Consider the following 20,166-nt stretch of genomic DNA (forward strand, 5'->3'; position numbering starts at 1 on the left):
TTTTTTTTTTTCGTAAACAAACTGCTGCCTTGACCCAGTTGACGTCAACCAATCAGCTGATTCCGTAAATTCGCTGAGAGTCGGTTAACCAACTGAACTTGGCCGCATCTTAGGAATTCTTTTACAAATGGTTTGCACAGTGGGTGTGCTTACATGTTTCGGGAGAATGAGACGGCCAGCTACAATTTGCGCAAAACGGGTGAGCGTTTCCAGTATTTAACTGCATTATACTATGTCCGTGCAATCCGAGCAATTGACAGCTCCTATGACGTACGGGGTTTGAGTTGTATTGCGAACATTTCGCCAAGTAATGCTCAATTTGTTTGCTGGTATGAAAGAGTTCGAATGTTAGTAATTATACGCCAATAGGAAGCATTTTTTCGTTGCTAGCGCTTTTTTGGAATTTGTACACAGCTACTACGCCTTGTGGGCTACGTTCACTCACAATATCTTCATCCGGAACGTCAATTGGGAATGTTGCTGATAGTGTCGCTTTGCTCTCGTTAACATTTTCGTGATATTTTGCTTTTATACGACAAAAGCCAAGAAGTTATTTTAGTGAGAGAAATCTTACAGCAATGCTTTCTTGGTCACTAATAATAAAAAGTTACTGTCGCGGAGTTCTGAATCCATTTGGAATTCATTAGACACAGCGCGAATGGATTTATGAGCCGCAAAGCAAGAGTAGAGAGAGAGAGACTTATTTTTGTCGACAGATTTCAAAACTATGAATTCAGAATTTGCTTTATTGGTAGGTGGAAGCTCGGGGAAAGTAATGAAAATGCCTTTTTTTCGCCAAGCGTTAGCAATTTTAGGTAGTAGCGCAAAGAACTACCTAAAATTACATTTGTTTATAAAATTGTGAGTTATACCAGTTGAATGAGATATAACCCTACTCGCCAGCGACGAATCTTGCTCGATAACTTTGCAAATTTTTCGACAAGTGAGCGATCAGCAAAGTGGCGAATAGAAGAGACCTAAAGGAATATTCAGGATTTTTTTTTTTTGTTTTTTCCTTTTCCATTTTCTATCCTTGCGCAATGCGAACCGATTAACGCCAATTAGCGATGGCCCGGGGCCACGGTTTTAGCGCTCAAATAATTAGGTATTGGAACTAAATGTAAATAGAAGAAATCGCTTGATGGAAAGCGAGGAATGTCCAAATGAAAAACCACGTGGACTATGCAGATGGCGAAAAGCCAGATAGTCGGAGACTAAGCTTGGGAGCTTCAATTCACGTCCAAGTTAAAAGCGCGCTAGATAATGTCTCTTTAATTACTAAATAAAATTGTATCATTGTGTTTCAAATCGCTCAACTGTGATTGATTTTAAACTATCGAAGTAGCGATACGGCATAACTGGCGAGCCTTTCGCAACCTTGGCTCTAATCCGATTATACTCACGAAAGTTTATTATTTTACAATTTAGCAATAATGGTTGAATGCCACTTACCTAAAGGAATATTGACACCGTTGGGATGGAGTGGTGGCTTTCGGCCAACTACCGAAATGGGCAATACAGCACCCGAAGTGGAGGATGGTGATGGTGACGATGTGTCACTAGAGCCTTCTAGCGATTGTGCCGGTGTGGGTACTGTTGTCATATGATGTTCCGGTGGTGGAGCTGAGACAGGTACAGAGGTGATGGTCGGTACTGTGCCACCTACCATACCGCCACCACCACCTCCGCTGCCATGTTCGGTCTGTGGCGGAGATCGGATTGCTGTCGAAATATGATGATGTGCTGCAGCGGCAGCAGCGGCAGCCGCAGCAGTCGCATGATGATTCTGGTTCAAGTGATGATGATGATGTAAATGATGATGATTGAGCAGAGCTGTGGGCGCATGAACGACTGGCGGCACCTCGTGCATCTGCAAAACGCGTTGCTCATCCTGGGCTTGGGCGCGTCGCAATGCTGTCTGTAGCGCCATAACGCGTTGCCGATCGGCGGTTAGGCGACATTTTTCGCAAGTGCAAAACCGGAACTTACAATAGCGTTTGTGTCCTTTCAATGTGATTTTTAGTCCATGATTACGGCATCTGGCACAATTAGGAGGGGTTCGGGGCGAGATCGAACTGCCGCTGCTGCTGGAGGCGCCACCACAAACGTCTGCCTTTGAATCGAGCATGTCCGAATCGGACATTGTGTCGCTATTCCAATTATCCTCAGAAACCATTAAAGAACAGCTAAAGTCCTGACTCACTGTGCTTGCGTTAATGGCGCGCGCTTGCGGTAACGACGGCCAAATGTAAACAGAAATGGCGATGCTCCGATGCGCACTTCAAATTTTTATATAGATGATATAGAACTCTTGCGACTTTAGGTGTAAGATTTCAATCGAAATACGAAAAGATTTGCCTTTAAAGAGTTCTTGGCATTGTTTTTAAGGCTCCAGCGTACGGAGTTTCTTTATTTGCTAGGTCCGTAACTATAATATTGTGTTTAGAAATTGCTTTGAATGCAATATTCGGTGTCAAATTGAAGAGCAAATTTTGTTAAAAAGTTTTTGTGTTTGTTGTTTTAGCAATTTTGCTATGCAAATTTTCTAATTTTTTTTTTCAGATAAGTAGGAAAATCGATTAATTTTTTGTATTTAAGCGCAAAATCACTGCCCAAAATCTTTTATATTTAGAAATTCCCTAACTCACTGCAGGAATCGGCTTACATACAAATTTTTGCAGAGAATTATTGGATTATTCACTTAGATTCTGCTGCTAGAAGCGACTTATTTTTCTTTTGTTTTTTAATGTTGGTTGAATATCTTTGTGCGCGAACTTTTGGAACTATTCGTGGAAAATACACTTTTGTTTATGCAAATATTATTTGGTCTATTTGAATTTCAAAAAGCAACTTTTCCATTTACGACGGTAATTTAAGATGTATGCACTTTGAATGCTCCACTGATTTGTTTGGGTTCAAACACTATTTCCGCACGGTGCTTTTGCAATCAACGCTGTGTCGTTATGGCACTAATTTTATCCGTCGTTAGTAATTGATTACCTAAGGTACTTTAATATTTATCTGAAAATAGATAAGAAAATAGCAATTATGAAAAAATGATTTACATTTTATTTAAATAAATTACAATAATAAAGACGAACAAACATTTTTTTAAATTTAAATTAATTAATAAATACGAATAATCAAATTTATTCAATAATTTATATAAAAAATAAAATAAATAATTGACGCGTCCACTTCTTGACCGTTCTCCTCCTCCTATTTGTGGCCTACATCGTGATGCTGTTCCACAAATGGAAGAATCTACAGTTTTAAGCCGAATCCGAACGGCAGATGGTTTTTTATGAGTAGCTTTTTCATGCTAGAAATGCACTCGGAGGCTTTCCTATGTCAGCCAAATTAGAAAAATCTTTTTCTATCAATTGGTGCTTCGAGCTTGGGGCTTCGAGCCTCTGCACTCCCAAATGTTCGTTAATAATAGCCCCTAATAACAGCTGTTATAACCCCTGTTACGTCAACAAATCAGCTCATCCCTTTAAATTTGCTGACAGCCAAGTAACGATTTGATGTTAGTCATGCCTTTGCTTTCTTTGCACTCGTACATCGTGTGCCGCCTACTGGCTTAAAGCAGCGCTGGCCAAAATGCAATGAGAGTAAGAGGAGAACAAGTCGCTCAAACGTCTGATACAAAATTCAATGAGAGTAAGAGGAGAACAAGTCGCTCACACGTCTGATGCAAACAGGTTAACAACGAATTTAACTGGCAAAATCTAAGGTAAGCGTACTTTTTTATTATACCCATATAAATAAAGTTGAAGGTAGAGATTACATTAAAGATACAATTTTTTCTACAGTTACTTACATTTTTTTTCGAGTTTCGATTTTTGTTATTAAGATTTTAATTAGAATTAAAATGTTGTTGAATTAAATGAAAAATTGATGCTGTGTATGTAAAATTAAGAGCTGGTAATTTGATACCAAACGAGGTTTCAGACAGGGTGACTCCCTGTCGTGTGACTTCTTTAACCTGATGTTGGAGAGCATCGTACGAGCCGCAGAACTTAATCGCTCAGGCACAATTTTTTATAAGAGCGTACAATTGCTGGCGTATGCCGATGATGTCAATATCAACCTCGCTTAACAACCGCGCTGTTAGTTCTGCCTTCTCCAAACTGGATAAAAAGGCAAAGCGAATGGGTCTGGTGGTGAACGAGGACAAAACGAAGTACCTCCTGTCTTCAAACAAACAGTCGGCGCACTCGCGTATCGGCACCCACGTCACTGTTGACAGTTATAATTTTGAGGTTGTAAAAGACTTCGTCTATTTAGGAACCAGCATTAACACCGATAACAATGTCAGCCTTGAAATCCAACGTAGAATCTCTCTTGCCAACAAGTGCTACTTTGGACTAAGTAGGCAACTGAGCACTAAGTCCTCTCTCGACGAACAAAACTAACACTCTACAAGACTCTCATCATGCCCGTCCTAACGTATGGCGCAGAAGCGTGGACGATGACAACATCCGATGAAGCGACGCTTGGAGTGTTCGAGAAAAAGATTCTGCGTAAGATTTTTGGACCTTTGCACGTTGGCAACAGCGAATATCGCAGACGATGGAACGATGAGCTGTATGAGCTTTACGACGACATAGACATAGCGCAGCGAATAAAGATCCAGCGCCTATATTGGCTGGGTCATGTCTTCCGAATGGATACAAACGCTCCGGCTTTGAAAGTATTCGATGCGGTACCAGCTGGTGGTAGCAGAGGAAGAGGGCGGCCTCCTCTGCGTTGGAAAGATCAGGTGGAAAAGGACTTGGCTTCACTTGGTGTGTCCAACTGGCGCCGGTTAGCACGAGAAAGAAACGACTGGCGCGCTTTGTTAAACTCGGCCAAAATCGCGTAAGCGGTTATAGCGCCAATTAAGAAGAAGAATTACAATATATTAAACATTAATTTTTTATATAAACTTTTTCTTTTATATTACAAAATTTTTATAATTTTTTTAATTTAAATTTAAATTAAATTTTTATTTTTTTTTAATTTTTAATTTTTATTTTTTTTAATGTAAATTTAAATTTTTTAATTTTTTTAATTAATTAAATAAATTAAATTTAAAAATGTGAATTTAAATTAAAAAAAACTATAAATTTGTAATATAAAAACTTAATAATTAATAGGTGCGTAACTAAGTGCTCACTGTTTTTTTGATGAAAATACAACTTTATTCTAAAAAAATGGTTGCAAGTGAATCATTGAAAGTATTGCCCATCGCTGGCTACTACTTGTTCCCATCTTTCTGGTAGATCTCGTATACTGTCGCGGTAAAACGGTTTACCTTTTGAGGCTATCCACGGATCACGCCATTTTTTGATGTCGTCATATGAGTGGAACTGCTGGTCAGCAAGACCATGTGCCATCATCGGAATAGGTGATAATCGGACGGCGCAATATCTGGAAAATATGGCGGGTGGGGTACGATTTCCCATTTCAATGTTTTAATGGGTTTGGCAACGTGAGGCCGAGCGTTGTCATGCTGTAGAATCACTTTTTCATGCCTCTCCGCGTATTGCGGCCGCTTCTCGCGCAGTGTTCGGCTCAAGCGCTTCAATTGAAGTCGATACCGATCCTCAGTCGATACCGATCGCTTGATTTTAACAGTTCATAATAAATAACACCAACTTGGTCGCGCCAAATACATCGCATAACCTTCGCAACGTGAATATTCGGTCGCGGCGACGACGTAGATGTATAACCAGGCAGTCCCCATGACTTTCTTTTCTTTGGATTGCTATAATTAATCCATTTTTCTCCACCCGCCACGATGCGATGAAGAAAACTTTACCTCCCTTCCTTTTTTGCCGCTGGAGCAGTTGTTCACATGCGAAAAAACGACATTCAACATCCATTGGCTTTAACTCATAAAGAACCCAAGTCCCCTGTTTCTGAATCATTCCCAAAGCGTGCAATCGCTTAGAATTGGATTGGAGTGGTAACTCCTAATACTGCAGCAAGCTCTTCTTGCGTTTGACACAGATCCTCATTGAGCAATGCCTCCAATTCAGCATCTTCGAAGGTTTTTGGCCTTCCTTCACGCGGACGGTCGTCAACATTAAAATCACCGCTTTTGAAGCGACGGAACCAATGTTGGCACGTTATTTCACTTAAAGCAGCATCTCCATAAACTCTGAGATCTTGTGGTGCCGAGGAGCCAAGGTGGTCGCTTCTTAACACACAACAATTCCAAGGAGCTCAAGGCTGATTCGAGCGAAGGCTGGGCATAGTGCACTGTCTGAGATGCCCACTTTTACCATGTGCTTTGCCTACAGAAAGTGGCCCGTCATCAGTCCAACCAGCCGCCTGCAGTTCCCTTTGCTTAGTGATAGGAGGAACTGCGACAGTCGATCGGACATGTCAGGCAACAACAGTTTTGTCCATCTGCAGCCTCTCAGCTTGTCAAACTTGCTTGTGGGTTAGAGTAACCCGTTTGTTAATCGTGGTTTTGATGGCTGCAGAGGGGAGTGGTAAAACGGGCTCCGGGCCAAGACTCTGGCTCCGTTTTTTATGCTTGCCTTTCTTGCTTTATTTTGCTTTACTTTACTTTGAAGCTGGTGTGACTCAAATGTAGCTTTGAATGCCGCCAGAAGAATATAAAAAAATTAGGCGACGAGTAAAATTGAAATGTCAAAGGCTGACAAGGCGCTGTCAACAGGGCGAATTCATTCAAAGTGGTACCTTCAAAATTCTGCCCCATTTGCCGTAACGTCATTGCAGCGAATAAACAGACAAAAATAAGAGGAAAAGTAAGCAAAAGCAATGGAAACTGCCAACCACAAGAACTTTTCCACTTACACATGCACCTACATGCCACGGCTTCATTGGCAAAAAAGCAAAAAACAAACTGTATTTGAGGTATTGTTATAATTCGTGTTTTCACAGTTTAACACGCGACACTCCACTCTCATTCTTTAATTTAAAAATCACAAAACTTCAAATCGCAATATTACCATTTACTGAATATTTACCAAGAAGTAACGTCTCTTCCTTTCGTTTGTTTTGTTTACTTGAGATGATGACGTCAACCGGTTGTCAAAATCGTGAAAAAATACCATTTTTCGGAAGGCACCACCTTCAGTATTCTGTGCACCGTGACCAACAACAACATTTTATGTTTTAGAATGTCACGGCAAAAAGAAAGTTCAAAAAAAGAAAAGGAAAAATTACATTGAACAGCCAACATGCATGTGGAGTTAGAAGCATACGGCGATGGTGCGAATGGAATGGCTTTTCTTCATTCAATTTTGTGCTGACATCTTAATGTGCACAGCGAAAGAACCAAAAAAATAAAAATAAATAAATAACACAAATCAGCTGATCTACTGATATCACCTTTAATAGATTTGCCGTGGCTGTCTAATAGAACATTGCGCCATTCGAAACTTTAAAGCGCGTCAATCGCGTGAAGCAAAGCTGCCATTTGACCAACTTACACTACGTTGGCCACATTACAGTACATTTCTACTCTTTTTCGGTAGTTGTCGAAGCAAAGCAAGCGTGCATTTTAGTCAGCACCTTTAGGCTGTTGCTGCAAATTGATTGCCTGCACGATCGCATCAATTCAATAAGCAACAGCATCACTTCTATATATAATATGTAGAGTACGCTGTGTGAGATGTGTGAGAGCAGCGCAGTTTATGTTGTTGTGTGTATGTGCGAAAGCAGAAGAGAAAAATTTCACACGCGGTCCTAAAAAGAGGACAACTTTTGCTTAAAGGGAACTAATGTGAAGTTAATTAAAGCGAAATGAGTAAATAAGAGCTGGTTTTGCTCACTGGCTTATCCCGCTCTGCCATTACACTCTTATAAACTAAAATACAGCTATACAGCGCGTGCCAAACGACAGCACATCAACATTTTTACCAGTTTTGACTTCAGGGAATATGACATTCGATATACTGCATGGAATGTCTATTATAAAATATGAAAAAAAATTGTCGTTATTTAATTTAAGCACAAACTTCCAGATTTCCGCAATAGAGAAAAAACAACATTAGGGAATGAGTTTTGTTTCGACCATCGATGGTTTTGCTGCAGATTATTGCGATGGTCAAAAGGAAAAAATTGGCTTCATCCTCCTCGTTTGTCTGACAGCGTTAAGATACATACATATGCATGATTCAATTATTAAAGGTTTGCTCAATAGTGACATTCGAATTTTGACACTCCCTTACAAAAGGTTGTATTTAAGAAGGTCCATAAAAAGGAAAAAATTAAATCCTTTTTGGTAAAAATGGTAGCAAAATAGTATTTTGTTACTTAAATGGAAACAAACTGCGAACGGTTTAAAAAATAGATTTTAATTAATATTTGAATGTAAATAATGGTATAGATAGAAGTGGTTAGCGGAAATTGCCAAGTCTAATATTGAAACAAGAAATTATTTCACATAATCCAAGATTTTATTTTGTGAATCGATTTTTAAATTTAAAATCAATCGCAACGTTTCGCCAATATGAAACTATTTTGTTAAAAATAAATAAATAATTGGCACGTACTCTTCTGTTAGGTGTTTCGCCGAGATCCTCCTCCTAATATATTTGTAGCGCGCGTTCCACAATTGGAAGGCCCTACAGTTTTAAGCCGATTCCGGTAGATGCTTTTTTATGAGAAGTTCTTTCATACTGGTACTGTGCTTTTCTAAGCCTCCTCTGGACACTTCATCCATCCATAGGAAGGTGGGCTCATTGGAAACAAGTTCTGCCAACTTTTTTATAATGAGGTCTGCAATGTAATCGATTGCGTCGGGACTATTCAATAATTCTCCCTGCTGTAACTCTTTAGCAAACGCTAGCTCTTTGCAAAACATGAGTTCCGTATAAATCACCACATCATAAGAAATAAAGCTTTTTAAATTCTCGATCTCGATCTCGGATTGCGTCAAATACTCTATCATATCCTGACCTAAGCGGTATCTATTTCATGTCATACTACCATAGTTCTGAACATACCGATGAAAACTCTTGAGCGAGTTGTTGCTCATAAGCAGTCCATTTTGAAAATGAAATGTTTTTTCTACAAATTTTACTTTTCCTCCACTTTTAGTCAAAATTTCTAGAGCTAGCAACCCAGTGTCTTGCTAAGGGAGCCGATTTGTCAAGAGGGAATGAGAAAGCTGCTTACTGAGCAAACCTTTTATTATTGAATCATGATACATATGTACATAAGTGGACACTTGTGCGCTTGGCTGAATTACAACAAATTTAAGTACATACTTAGTTCATTGAGTGTAGATAGTTTATCGTTTCAAATAAGATAAATTGAAGGCCCTCGCCCAGTCAGAGAAAAAGCATCGAGCTCGGGACCATCGATTTGAGGTTGAGAAGTTCGAAGGCAGCTATAATGGGTGGTTTTCTGCACATTGATCAGTTTCAACAAAATCATTTGGTTGTTAAGTTTTCAGTGCGCGAGCAGTCTAACATAAACAAGACTGAGCTAAAAGAGTGTTTCAGGTCATTGACCCGAATGCCCTTCACTATGTCGGTACAAGCTTTTTGGATGGCATCTACGGACGCAAAACGATTTCCTTTCATGGCTAAATGCAATTTTTCGAAAAGGTAGAAGTCACAGCGAGCCATATCAGGAGAAAGCGATGACTGATTGATGTTTAAAAAGCGATTTCTAGTCAAAAAATTTGTCACAAGAGTGGTTTGATGAGATGGTGCATTATAAGCGCCTGCTTCCTCCTTCGCGGTATTCAGGGCGAATTCGACGAATGCGATGCAACAAACGCTTTAAAACGCCAAGATAGAAAATTGCATTGGCAGTTTGGCCCGTTGGCACAAACTCTTTGTGGACAATTCCTTTGGAATCGTAATAAAATTTGAGCATCGACTTGATTTTTGACTTTTACAAAAGCGATTTTTTGGGTAGTGGCTCGTCTGGGGCCTTCCATTCGGCGCTTTGACACTTAGTTTCAAGCTCATGTTGGAAACACCGCACCAATCACCAATTACAATGTTGTAAAGGAAGTTCTCATCTTTTCTCGCCTCTTTAATGAGATCTTTCGAATGTTGAGTTCTGAGCAATTTTTGGTCTTCAGTTAACTTGTGCGGGATGAAACGTGCACTGACCTTTCGTAAGCCTAAATGATCAGTTAAAATGCGATAAATCGATATTTTGGAAATATTTAATTCCGATTATATGAATTTCAACGATGATTTCGGTTCATTTTTGATAAATTTACGCACAATTTTCGCTTTCGGAGTCCTCGGTGATTACTGATTTTCCGCGGCTCGTATTTTCATTGTCCTTCAAGTCCTCACAACCATCTCTGAAACGTGTAAACCACTCGTGAACTCTGGCACGAGACGGACAATCATCGGCATAATCTTTTTTCATCAATTCAAAGGTTTCGGTAAACGTTTTACCGATTTTTAAACTAATTTTGATATCGGCTCTTTGTTCGAAACTCGACATTTTAGACGCAATAACTTCGCTTTCACTGAACCGAATGTCATCAAGCTTTCACTGGAGGTCAGCTAGGAGTGTAGCTTCCAACTCAGTCTTGTTTATTTTAAACTTCACCTTGTAGTATTCCCGAGATCTGCGTCCTTAGTTTAAACCAGTCGCGTGATTTCTACACAGTCGCTCAAGAATGAATGTAAATTGTTTGAATAATTCTAATATTGTTAAATGTAGTACGAAAATTTGGACATTGTAGAGCTCTCAAACACATATTCTATTCCATGGATTTCGTCCTGGAACCGCCTCATTTTCCGAATGCGTGAGTGGCTGCAATTTGAGGCAACGCGTGTAGCTTCAGTTAATTGTATTGTACAGAAGTCTCGGAAGTTCTATAATTCAATGATTATTTCACAGAGTTAGTTTTGAACTTTGAAGAGTCTTCTTTGTAACGTCAAGGCAATTTATATAATACCAGACGATTGTCATTAGTATCTTTTCCTTCTTGATTGGCGCAATAACGGCTTAAGGGATTTTGACCGAGCTTCTCGAATCTTTTCTTTTTCGCCAAGTCCTTCTCTACCTGATATTTCCAACGCAGAGCAGGGCAGAGGCAGAGGACTCCTCTGCTACCAACAGCTGGTACCGCATTGTATACTTTCAGAGCCGGTGCTTTTGTTTCCATTCGGACGGCATGACCGTGCTAAGGAAGTCGCTGGATCTTTATGCGCTGCGCTATGTCTATGACGTCGTAAAGCTCGTACAGCTCATTTTCCAATCGCCTGCGATACCCGCCGTCTTCGTCTTTCGCAGAATCTTTCTCTCAAAAACTCCAAGGGGCACCTCACCGGATGTTGTCAGTGTTCAAGCTTCTGCGCGATACATTAGGACGGACATGAGCCTTGTAGAGTGTTAGTGTTGTTCGACGAGACAGGACTTTACCTATCAATTGGCTACTTACTCCAAAGTAGCACTTATTGGCAGGAAAGATTCTGTGCTGGACTTCAAGGCTGGCATTGTTATCTGTGTTGATGCTGGATTGTTCTTAGATAAACGTCATTAATATAAAATCGAAAGAATTCACTTGAGTGGAAAGGTAACATCGGTTTGAAACTGAACCCAAACTAAGTTGAATTTAGAGAGGAAGGATAATTAATTCGAACTAATTGAGCGCACAGGGCTCAAATCCTTAATTGAAACGATTCTGGGCGTATGATTATCAAGTGCTGACAGCCATAACACAAGACAAGCATTGGTAAATGTAATCGCAACCCGATCAAATGTCAAGCGTCAGAAAATTAGAGTGTTGAAAAGCAGTCTATTGTCAAATTCAATTAGAAAAAATCATATTTCACTCCATCACTGAAACGATCAATACAGTAAGGCATTGTCAAGACTATTAGCAATTAGTAGCTGTTATCTTCGTGAGCAGTGAAAGTGTGTTGTAACATATAAAGTTATGAAATGTAACGTTTTTTATACGAGGGTATCGTTCGGTAATTCTCTTTTTGTTTTTGGAGAGGAAAAAATGCGAGGAGATAAATGCAAAGTTGGACGCTGTCTATAGGGACGCTTTGCCATCTAGTTAGATATTGGTTCAACGCATTTAAACGTGAGCGAGTATCCGTTTTTGATGAGGAGCGACCACGACGCCCGGCAGACGTGATTACCGAGAAAAGCATTCAAAAAGTCCACTACTTGATTCTCGCTGATCGACGAACGAAAGTGAGCGAAGTAGGAGAGGTCATAGGTGTGTCGGCGGGAACGGCAATTCATATGTTACATGAAAAGTTGGCGATGAAAAAATTGTCGGCCCATGGGATGTCGCTATTGCTCACGGTGGACAACAAGCGGATGTGGCTGTGAACTTCGAAGTAGTGTTTGGAGAAATTTAAGCGAGATCCGAAGGAATTTTTGCGTCGAGTTGTCAACGTTCATGAAACATGGATTCATCATTACACACCGAAAACTAAGCAACAATCAAAACAATTGATTTCTCTCGGTGAATCTGCTCCAAAGAAGGCGAAGACAGTCCCATCGGCCGGAAGGGTCATGGCGACGATTTTTTGGAATGCTAACGGTGTCATCCTCATGGATTTTTCCGCAAAAGGAAGAACAATCACTAGACAATGCAAAAGTGAGTTATTGAACGGCTTTCACAAAAACTTCATGGAAGGCCGCATTTGGCGAAAAAGAAGGTGCTGTTTCGCCGACGATAACGCACCAGCATATTCATGCGGAGTTGTCGTCACCAAACTGCATGAATTGCGTTACAAATTGCTGTCGCACCCCCTGTATTCACCCGATCTGGCTCCCAGTGACTTTTTCTCATTGGCTAACATGAAGAAATGGCCCGTGGGAAAAAAATTTAGTTCAAACGAGGAAGTCATCGTCGAGACAGAGGCGTATTTTGGAGAGTTCGGCAAATCCTGCTTTTATAGGGGTTAAACTAATGGCGGAGCGTTGAGAGAAGCGTGTCTTTCTAAAAGGGCTCTGTATTTAAAAATAAATTAAATCTTTTTGAAAAAATGGGGTCTTCATTTCTAACACGGATACTTATTGAACCCCCCTCGTATATATTTATATTAGCAGATTTATGTTTATAAAGTCTCAGAGGATAAGATGGCTACGACACAGATGCGTATTTCGGAGAGTGCTAAAAAGTGACCGGGGCGTTTGGAGAAGCGTACCTTTCTAAAGGGGGAAAACTAAGAGTTTAAAAAAAAAAAAATGGTGCCTTCATTTCTAACACGGGTACTTATTGAAACCCCCTCGTATGTGAGGGATTGTTTGAAAGCAATGTCATGCCACGCAGGTTGGTAAAAGCTCCAATGAAACATATTCGTAAAAGAGGTCTTAAACTACGCACACTAATCGTAAACTACGTTGAGCAGGTAATTATTATGTGAAAAATACGATCATTAACGGTCGCGCCAGCCTACGGGCTGTGTGGCGCTGATTTCAAACAAGAATTTATACGAATTTTTCGCTGATTGACTGTCGCCACCACATCCACTTAGTGGTGCGCGGCGCACTTGCATTTGAAAATTTGGGCACTGCTCAGCATAAACGTGTTTGTTACAATTACTGTGCACATTCTCATGTGTCCCATGCCGCACATGTGTTTATTTTTTGTGAAGCCCTGACGTAGATGGCAATGGTTTGTATATGAAGGACAAGAAAGTTGGCTGCGTATACCATTCATGCAATATTTTAGTATAGCATGGACTAGACACTCAAACTGACAACCGTAAGCGATATGTCGATCCCTGCAACTCAAGAAGACAGGTGGACCTTTTTTGAACACAAAGACTGCCATAACCTGGTTGTCTACGGACCGAAACTACATAGAAATAAAAAGATGCCACATGCTTAACATATCGTAAAATTCGTCATCCGATTGAGTGGAAAACTCTAAGGTTGGGGAAAAGATTTCAAGAAACTGGTACTGTCGATGATAGAAAAAGGACTAGTCGAGCAAGCCAAAAACTGGATCTTAGGTCGAGAGTATTGCTGCTTTAGGGCAAAGTGTTGCTGAACAACATCGATATCTCGACGTTCTCAACAGTTAGGCATTCATAGCTTGTCCGTTCGGCGGATGTTACCTGAGAAAGGCCTCATGTTAGACCTTTAAATGACGACATTTTTCACATATAATTGTTAAGAGCCTGTGAAATCGGAAAGAATCTAAGTTTTTACATGTTATATTTTAAAAGAACATCTAGGCGCGTCTTTTGAAGTACCCTTTATTTCAAAAATAGCAGCCTATCACAAATTTCAATTGAATATTAAGAAATAGGCAGCAAAGGAAGGGTGTTTAAAACAGGTTTAATACAAAAAATGTATTATCTAGTGTTGCCACATGGTTTTTATTGCTCAAATAGCAACTTATCCCAAGTTTCAATTAAATAGTAAGAAATGGGCATCAAATGAAGGGTGTTTAAAAAGGTTTAATACAAAAAAATTATTATCTGGTGTTGCCATTTGGTTTTTGTTGCAAAATAGCAACTTGTGGCAAATTTCAATTAAATCTTAAGAAATGGTCATCAAATGAAGGGTGCTTAAAAAGGTTTAATACAAAAAATTTATTATCTGGTGTTGCCATATGGTTTTTATTGCAAAAATAGCAACTTGTGGCAAAATGGGTGTCAAATGAAGGGGGTTTACAAAGGGCTTAATAGAAAAAGTGTATTTTTTGGTGTTGCCACATGGTTTTTATTGCAAAAATAGCAACTTATCACAAATTTCATACAAATATTACGGAATGAGTATCACTTGAAGGGTGCTTAAAGAAGGCTCAATACAAACAAAATGTTTTGTGGGGTTGCCACATCGTTTTTGTTGCAAAATAGCAACTTATCACAAATTTCCATTAAATATTAAACACAAAAAAATTATTACTTGGTGTTGCCACATGGTTTTTATTGCAAAAATATCCACTTGGGGCAAATTTCAATTGAATCTTAAGAAATGGGTGTCAAATGAAGGGTTTTTAAAAAGGTATAATACAAAAAGTGTATTTTTTGGTGTTGCCACACAGAATTTATTGCAAAAATAGCAACTTATGATGAATTTCAATTAAATCGTAAAAAATGGGCATCAAATGAAGGGTGCTTAAAAAAGTTTTGATACAAAAAATTTATTATCTGGTGTTGCCATATGGTTTTTGTTGGAAAAATAGCAAATTGTCACAAATGTCAATTAAATATTAAGAAATGGACGTCAAATGAAGGGTGTTTAAGAAGGCTTTAATACAAAAAGTTAATTTTTTGGTGTTGCCACCTAGTATTTATTGCAAAAATAGCAACTTATCACGAATTTCAATTAAATAGTAAGAAATGGGCATCAAATGAAGGGTGCTTAAAGAAGGCTCAATACAAACAAAATGTTATGTGGGGTTGCCACATGGTTTTTGTGGCAAAAATAGTAACTTATCACAAATTTCACACAAATATTACGGAATGAGCATCATTTGAAGGGTGCTTAAAGAAGGCTCAATACAAACAAAATGTTATGTGGGGCTGCCACATGGTTTTTGTGGCAAAAATAGCAACTTATCACAAATTTCCATTAAATATTAAATACAAAAAAATTATTATCTAGTGTTGCCACATGGTTTTTATTACAAAAATAGCCATTTGTGGCAAATTTCAATTAAATATTAGGAAATGGGCGCCAGGGTGATGCTACGAATACTAACATGCCGGTGAATTTCGATTATTTGCATGATTTTATTGACATTTTCGATATTATCGACACTTTCTTTAACATCAAAAATACCTGAACGGAATCGACGAAACCAAAATTGCACTTAATAAACTGTTGCAGTATCGGCATCATAAACACCATTCACAATTTCAGCGGTCGGACTTGCATTTTCGCCTTTATTAAAAAAAAATTGTAAAATGCACCGAATTTTGTCTTTGTTGACTACTACTGCTAACAACCTGTGACTCACAATTGAATGAAAGAAACAAAAAACAGCAAAAGAATTTTTTTTGTATGGAATGTCACGTTAAGAACGAGCATAAACTTTAAACTGTTTGATCGGTACTTTACGAGATATCGATCACTACAGCCATTTACGAAGAAAATGATGAATTATTCAGTACGGATAAAATCCAAAACCACTTTTAATATTTTGGCGCTAAATTTACGCCCGTCCGTCTGAAGTTGCACGCTATAGCCCAAGAAAAAGTTTAGATATTTTTGTAAAGCGCAGCAAGGCAAGTTTCTATTGGCAAGCAACAATTGACAATAATCACGCCCACCTCTCATATAATGATAATTTTTAAGCACGTGAAAATTGCCTCACTTAAACAGTTCCAAACTTCAAACATTCCAAATACCCGTACCTTTGCATATTTCAATAAAATGTAATTTTGACCAGCTATTCATTTAGGGAATCAAGCAAACTCGCCAACAATGTGAAATGAAAGCATTCTTCCTAATATTTTCTACTGTGGTGTCCGAATAAAATTGTACTAAAATCGGCCCGTACTGCATACAGCTCCTTACTTCTTTACAAATATCATAGTTTATGTGGCCGCCAAATAATGCAGAAATATTTTAGAATGCCCCGAGCACAAAAGTGATGTTAACCAAAGAAATTTTCGCGCGAGACTAAGATTAGTGAACTTTAATTGCAAATAATTGCAAATGCTAACTAGGCATGTTAAGTTCTTCAGTACTAATAGTTTCGCCGTCCTCTATGCTAATTTTGGCTAAATTTAAACATTATGTTATTTATGCCTGCACTTAGCAGAAATGGCAGAGGGTAAAAATGCAGAATCCGCACTGCATTGTGTCTTAAAAATATATAAGGAAATACATTTAATGGTATATATGCACATGATTGGGTTCTTTGTTGGGTGTTTGGCCGAGCCGCTGCTTCAATTTGTGGCGTGCGTCTTGCGTTGTTCCTGGATTAGCCTACAATTTCAAGCCGACTCTGAACTGTAAATCGTTTTTTATAAGGAAAATATAATATGACAGAAATACACTCGGGTGTTTGCCATTGCCTACCAAGGGGTGACCGCTATTGGAAAACACTTTTTCTATCATTTTAGTATTTCATGCACGGAGAATCGGACCTACTGCGGTCACCTGATAACTGATCCATACTTCTTCTTAAAAGGAAAAAACCATAGTCCCTAATGCTCCTATAACCATTGATTAAACGAGGCAACTAATATGTGACAAACGCAAAAACTGGTGTCGGGAGAAAGGGCTTTCGCTAAATCCGAACAAAACATGTGTTCAAGGAAATTAAGTCTAGGGACCCTAGGGACTAGGGGACGCCGACTTAACTCTAACTGGGGACATGAAATATCTGGGAGTAATCCTTGATAAAACCTTGACCTGGAAAAATCACTTTTCGTACATCAGAAATAAAGCCTTGAGAGCCAAAAGCTTCACGGTAAAACATGGGGTCTGCGGCCAAAGATAATGGCATTGTCTTATAAGGCAATACTAGTGCCAATAATCGATCACCTATGCCTCTCTGGTATGGTGGTTAAAAGTAGAACAAACTGAGACTCAGATAACACTTAACAAAGTATACAGACTAGCCTATCTGAGCGTAACGGGAGCAATGCGAACCTGGCCCACAGCGACTTTAGGAATGCTCACTGGACTCATTCCACTATATCTTGTGGCCAAAGGGACAGCAATCGGTGCTGCTCTAAGGCTCCCTAATCTATTTCATCTCAAATAAGGCAATCTTACAGGGCATGTAAGGAATCTGGGTTCAATACTGAACTCTCCGTGTCTTACAGTCTACGATAAGATGGAAAGGAAACTAGAATTTTCCAAGAAATTCAAAGTGGTCATCAGTGACTGCTCAGCGGGGAGAAACAATAAAATATCCTTTACGCAGGGCGCACAGGTGTGGTTTACTGATGTGTCCAAAATGAAAGGGGGTAATGCCGGGGCTAAAATTGTCGGACCACATTTTTAAAATCCTCCACACCCTAGCATCAAGAAGCTTTGTTACCTTGTTGTCGGTTTCGGGACATGAGGAGCACGAAGGTAATGAAATTTCGGATACTTTAGCGAAAAAAGAAGGTAAACACCTCCTTCATAGGTTCTGAACCTTTCTGCGGGGTAAATAACAGCTACAAAAGTGACTTTCTGCGTGAGCAGCAACAACGAGGCCTAATCGATTACTGGAGAGCTCCATCGGGCATGCGGCAATCGAAGAGACTCATAGATCCTGAACAGATAAAGGCAGAAGTAATCCTTAACCTAAGCAGAAAGGACATACAACTTTACACTGAACTACTAACAGGACACTGTAAACTTAATTATCACATGAAAAAAATAGGTGCGATAGAAGACGATTCCTGTAGACTCTGCAAAGAGGCACAAAAAACAGCAGAACACGTTCTATACTCGACTGCCCAGCAGTGGCACGATGCGGACTAAATTGTCTGGGAAATACGCTTAATTTGTAGAGCAGCCACTTTGAGGAGAAGAAGATCGGCCAGAAAAACCAAAGGCACTGTCTTTCATTGTGAAAAAGTTCCGTGATAAAAAATGTTGTGCAAGCACAGTCAAGACAAGGAAGTGCAGTCGTAGCTACTCATTTAATTCAGTTTGATAGATTAGATCGATAGCGGTTGCTTATTTTACTTTCCGCGTCAGCTTTTCATTAGGTATTTCAAATCATCATAAAGGGTGGTTAAATTTTAAGGGCCGATGTTGAATGTGAACCACACCTAAACATCAAGACTTTTTCTGCATTTCATTTGACATTTTTCAATTCTAGACTAACTCAATTTGAATCATGGAAAGATACGCCATCGAGCAATGCGTTAAAGTTATTCAGGCGTTCAAATCAAAATGTATATCGCGCACTTCGTGATTTCAGTGATGAGGCACATTTTCACTTCAGTGGATTCGTCAATAAGCAGAATTGCCGCATTTGGGCGAATGATAATCCAAAAGTGATTGCCGAAAAACCAATGCACCCACAAAGAGTGACTGTTTGGTGCCGTTTATAGGCCGGCGGCATAATTGGGCCGTATTTTTTTCAAAATGAGGCAGGTCAGGCAGTTACTGTGAATAGTGTTCGCTATCGTGAGATGATAACGAACTTTTTATGTTCCGAGTTGGAAGATATGGATGTGGACGATATGTGGTTTCAACAGGTCGGCGCCACTTGTCACACAGCTAACGAAACAATGGCTATTTTGCGCGAAAAATGTGATGACCGAATAATCTCACGTCGCGGCGATGTCAATTGGCCGCTAAGATCATGTGGTTTGTCAGCGTTGGACTTCTTTCTTCGGGGTTATTTGAAAGAAGCCCGCAACAATTCAAGATAAGCCCGCAACAATTCAAGAGCTAAAGGATGAGATAATTCGGCACATTAACGGCATAGAACTTCAATTATGCCTCAGCGTCATCGAAAATTTGGACCATCGGAATGCCGCCGAGGCCATTCGGCCAATATTTTATTCCATACGTAATTGACCTATACCAATATTATCATAATAAAGAGAAATGATAATAATTTTCTAAAAAACTTGTATTTTATTCAAAATCAACACCGGCCCTTAAAACTTAACACCCTTTAGCTGACGTATGAGTAAGGAGACACGAATTATATCTCAATGCACTTTAAACTCAGCCAAGGCGTCGTTTGAAGAACTGAAAAGTAGTTTTTTTTTATTAATTAGACAATTAATGATAGTTTCTCGTTCTAATATTTCAATGATCCAATGCCTGTGACATCGAGTTATTTTTATTTTGATGTATTCCCGTCCCTAAATCCGTTATTTTCTCGGTGGATGGCTGTAGTGATCGATAGCTCGTAAAGCATCGATGAAACAAATTAAGGTTTATGTTCATTTCACACTAAGCAAATTCTTTTTGATGTATTTTGTTTGTTCCATTCAGTTGAGAGTTACAGGGTGTCGAACATGCAAGTCAGGCGGCTGAAATTGTGAATGGAGATTAAGGTGACGATACTGGAACAGCTAAATTCGTGCAATTTTGGTCCGGTCGATTCCATTCAGACATTTTTGATGTTAAAGAAAGTGTCGATAATATCGAAAATTTCAACAAAGTCACAGAAATAATCGAAGTTATGCCGATCAACTTCATCGTTAGTAGTCCAGTAGTAGAACAGGAGTTTAAGATCGACCATAAAGCAGTTTTAAACGATTTGCGCAAAAATAATGGATTTCTTTTTCCCACAAACTAATATTTAGCTTAGTTTCAAAAATATCCGCAGCAGGA

At 39.2% G+C, this 20,166-nt stretch overlaps 1 protein-coding gene across 3 annotated transcripts in view; it reads right to left on the reverse strand.

The window, feature by feature from the left end:
• Positions 1–838: 838 nt before the first annotated feature.
• Positions 839–20,166, reverse strand: part of LOC128867356 (protein doublesex-like) — a 58,210-nt gene continuing 38,882 nt past the window's right edge. For all 3 annotated transcript variants that reach the window (XM_054108517.1, XM_054108526.1, XM_054108509.1), the window contains exon 2: positions 839–3,021. In XM_054108517.1, the coding sequence (XP_053964492.1) occupies positions 1,418–2,176 (759 nt within the window). In that variant the 5' untranslated portion in view covers positions 2,177–3,021 and the 3' untranslated portion in view covers positions 839–1,417. The remainder of the gene's footprint in view (positions 3,022–20,166) is intronic.

This window comes from Anastrepha ludens, chromosome 2 (assembly GCF_028408465.1).
Source record: "Anastrepha ludens isolate Willacy chromosome 2, idAnaLude1.1, whole genome shotgun sequence".
NCBI classification, from domain to species: Eukaryota; Metazoa; Arthropoda; class Insecta; order Diptera; family Tephritidae; genus Anastrepha; species Anastrepha ludens.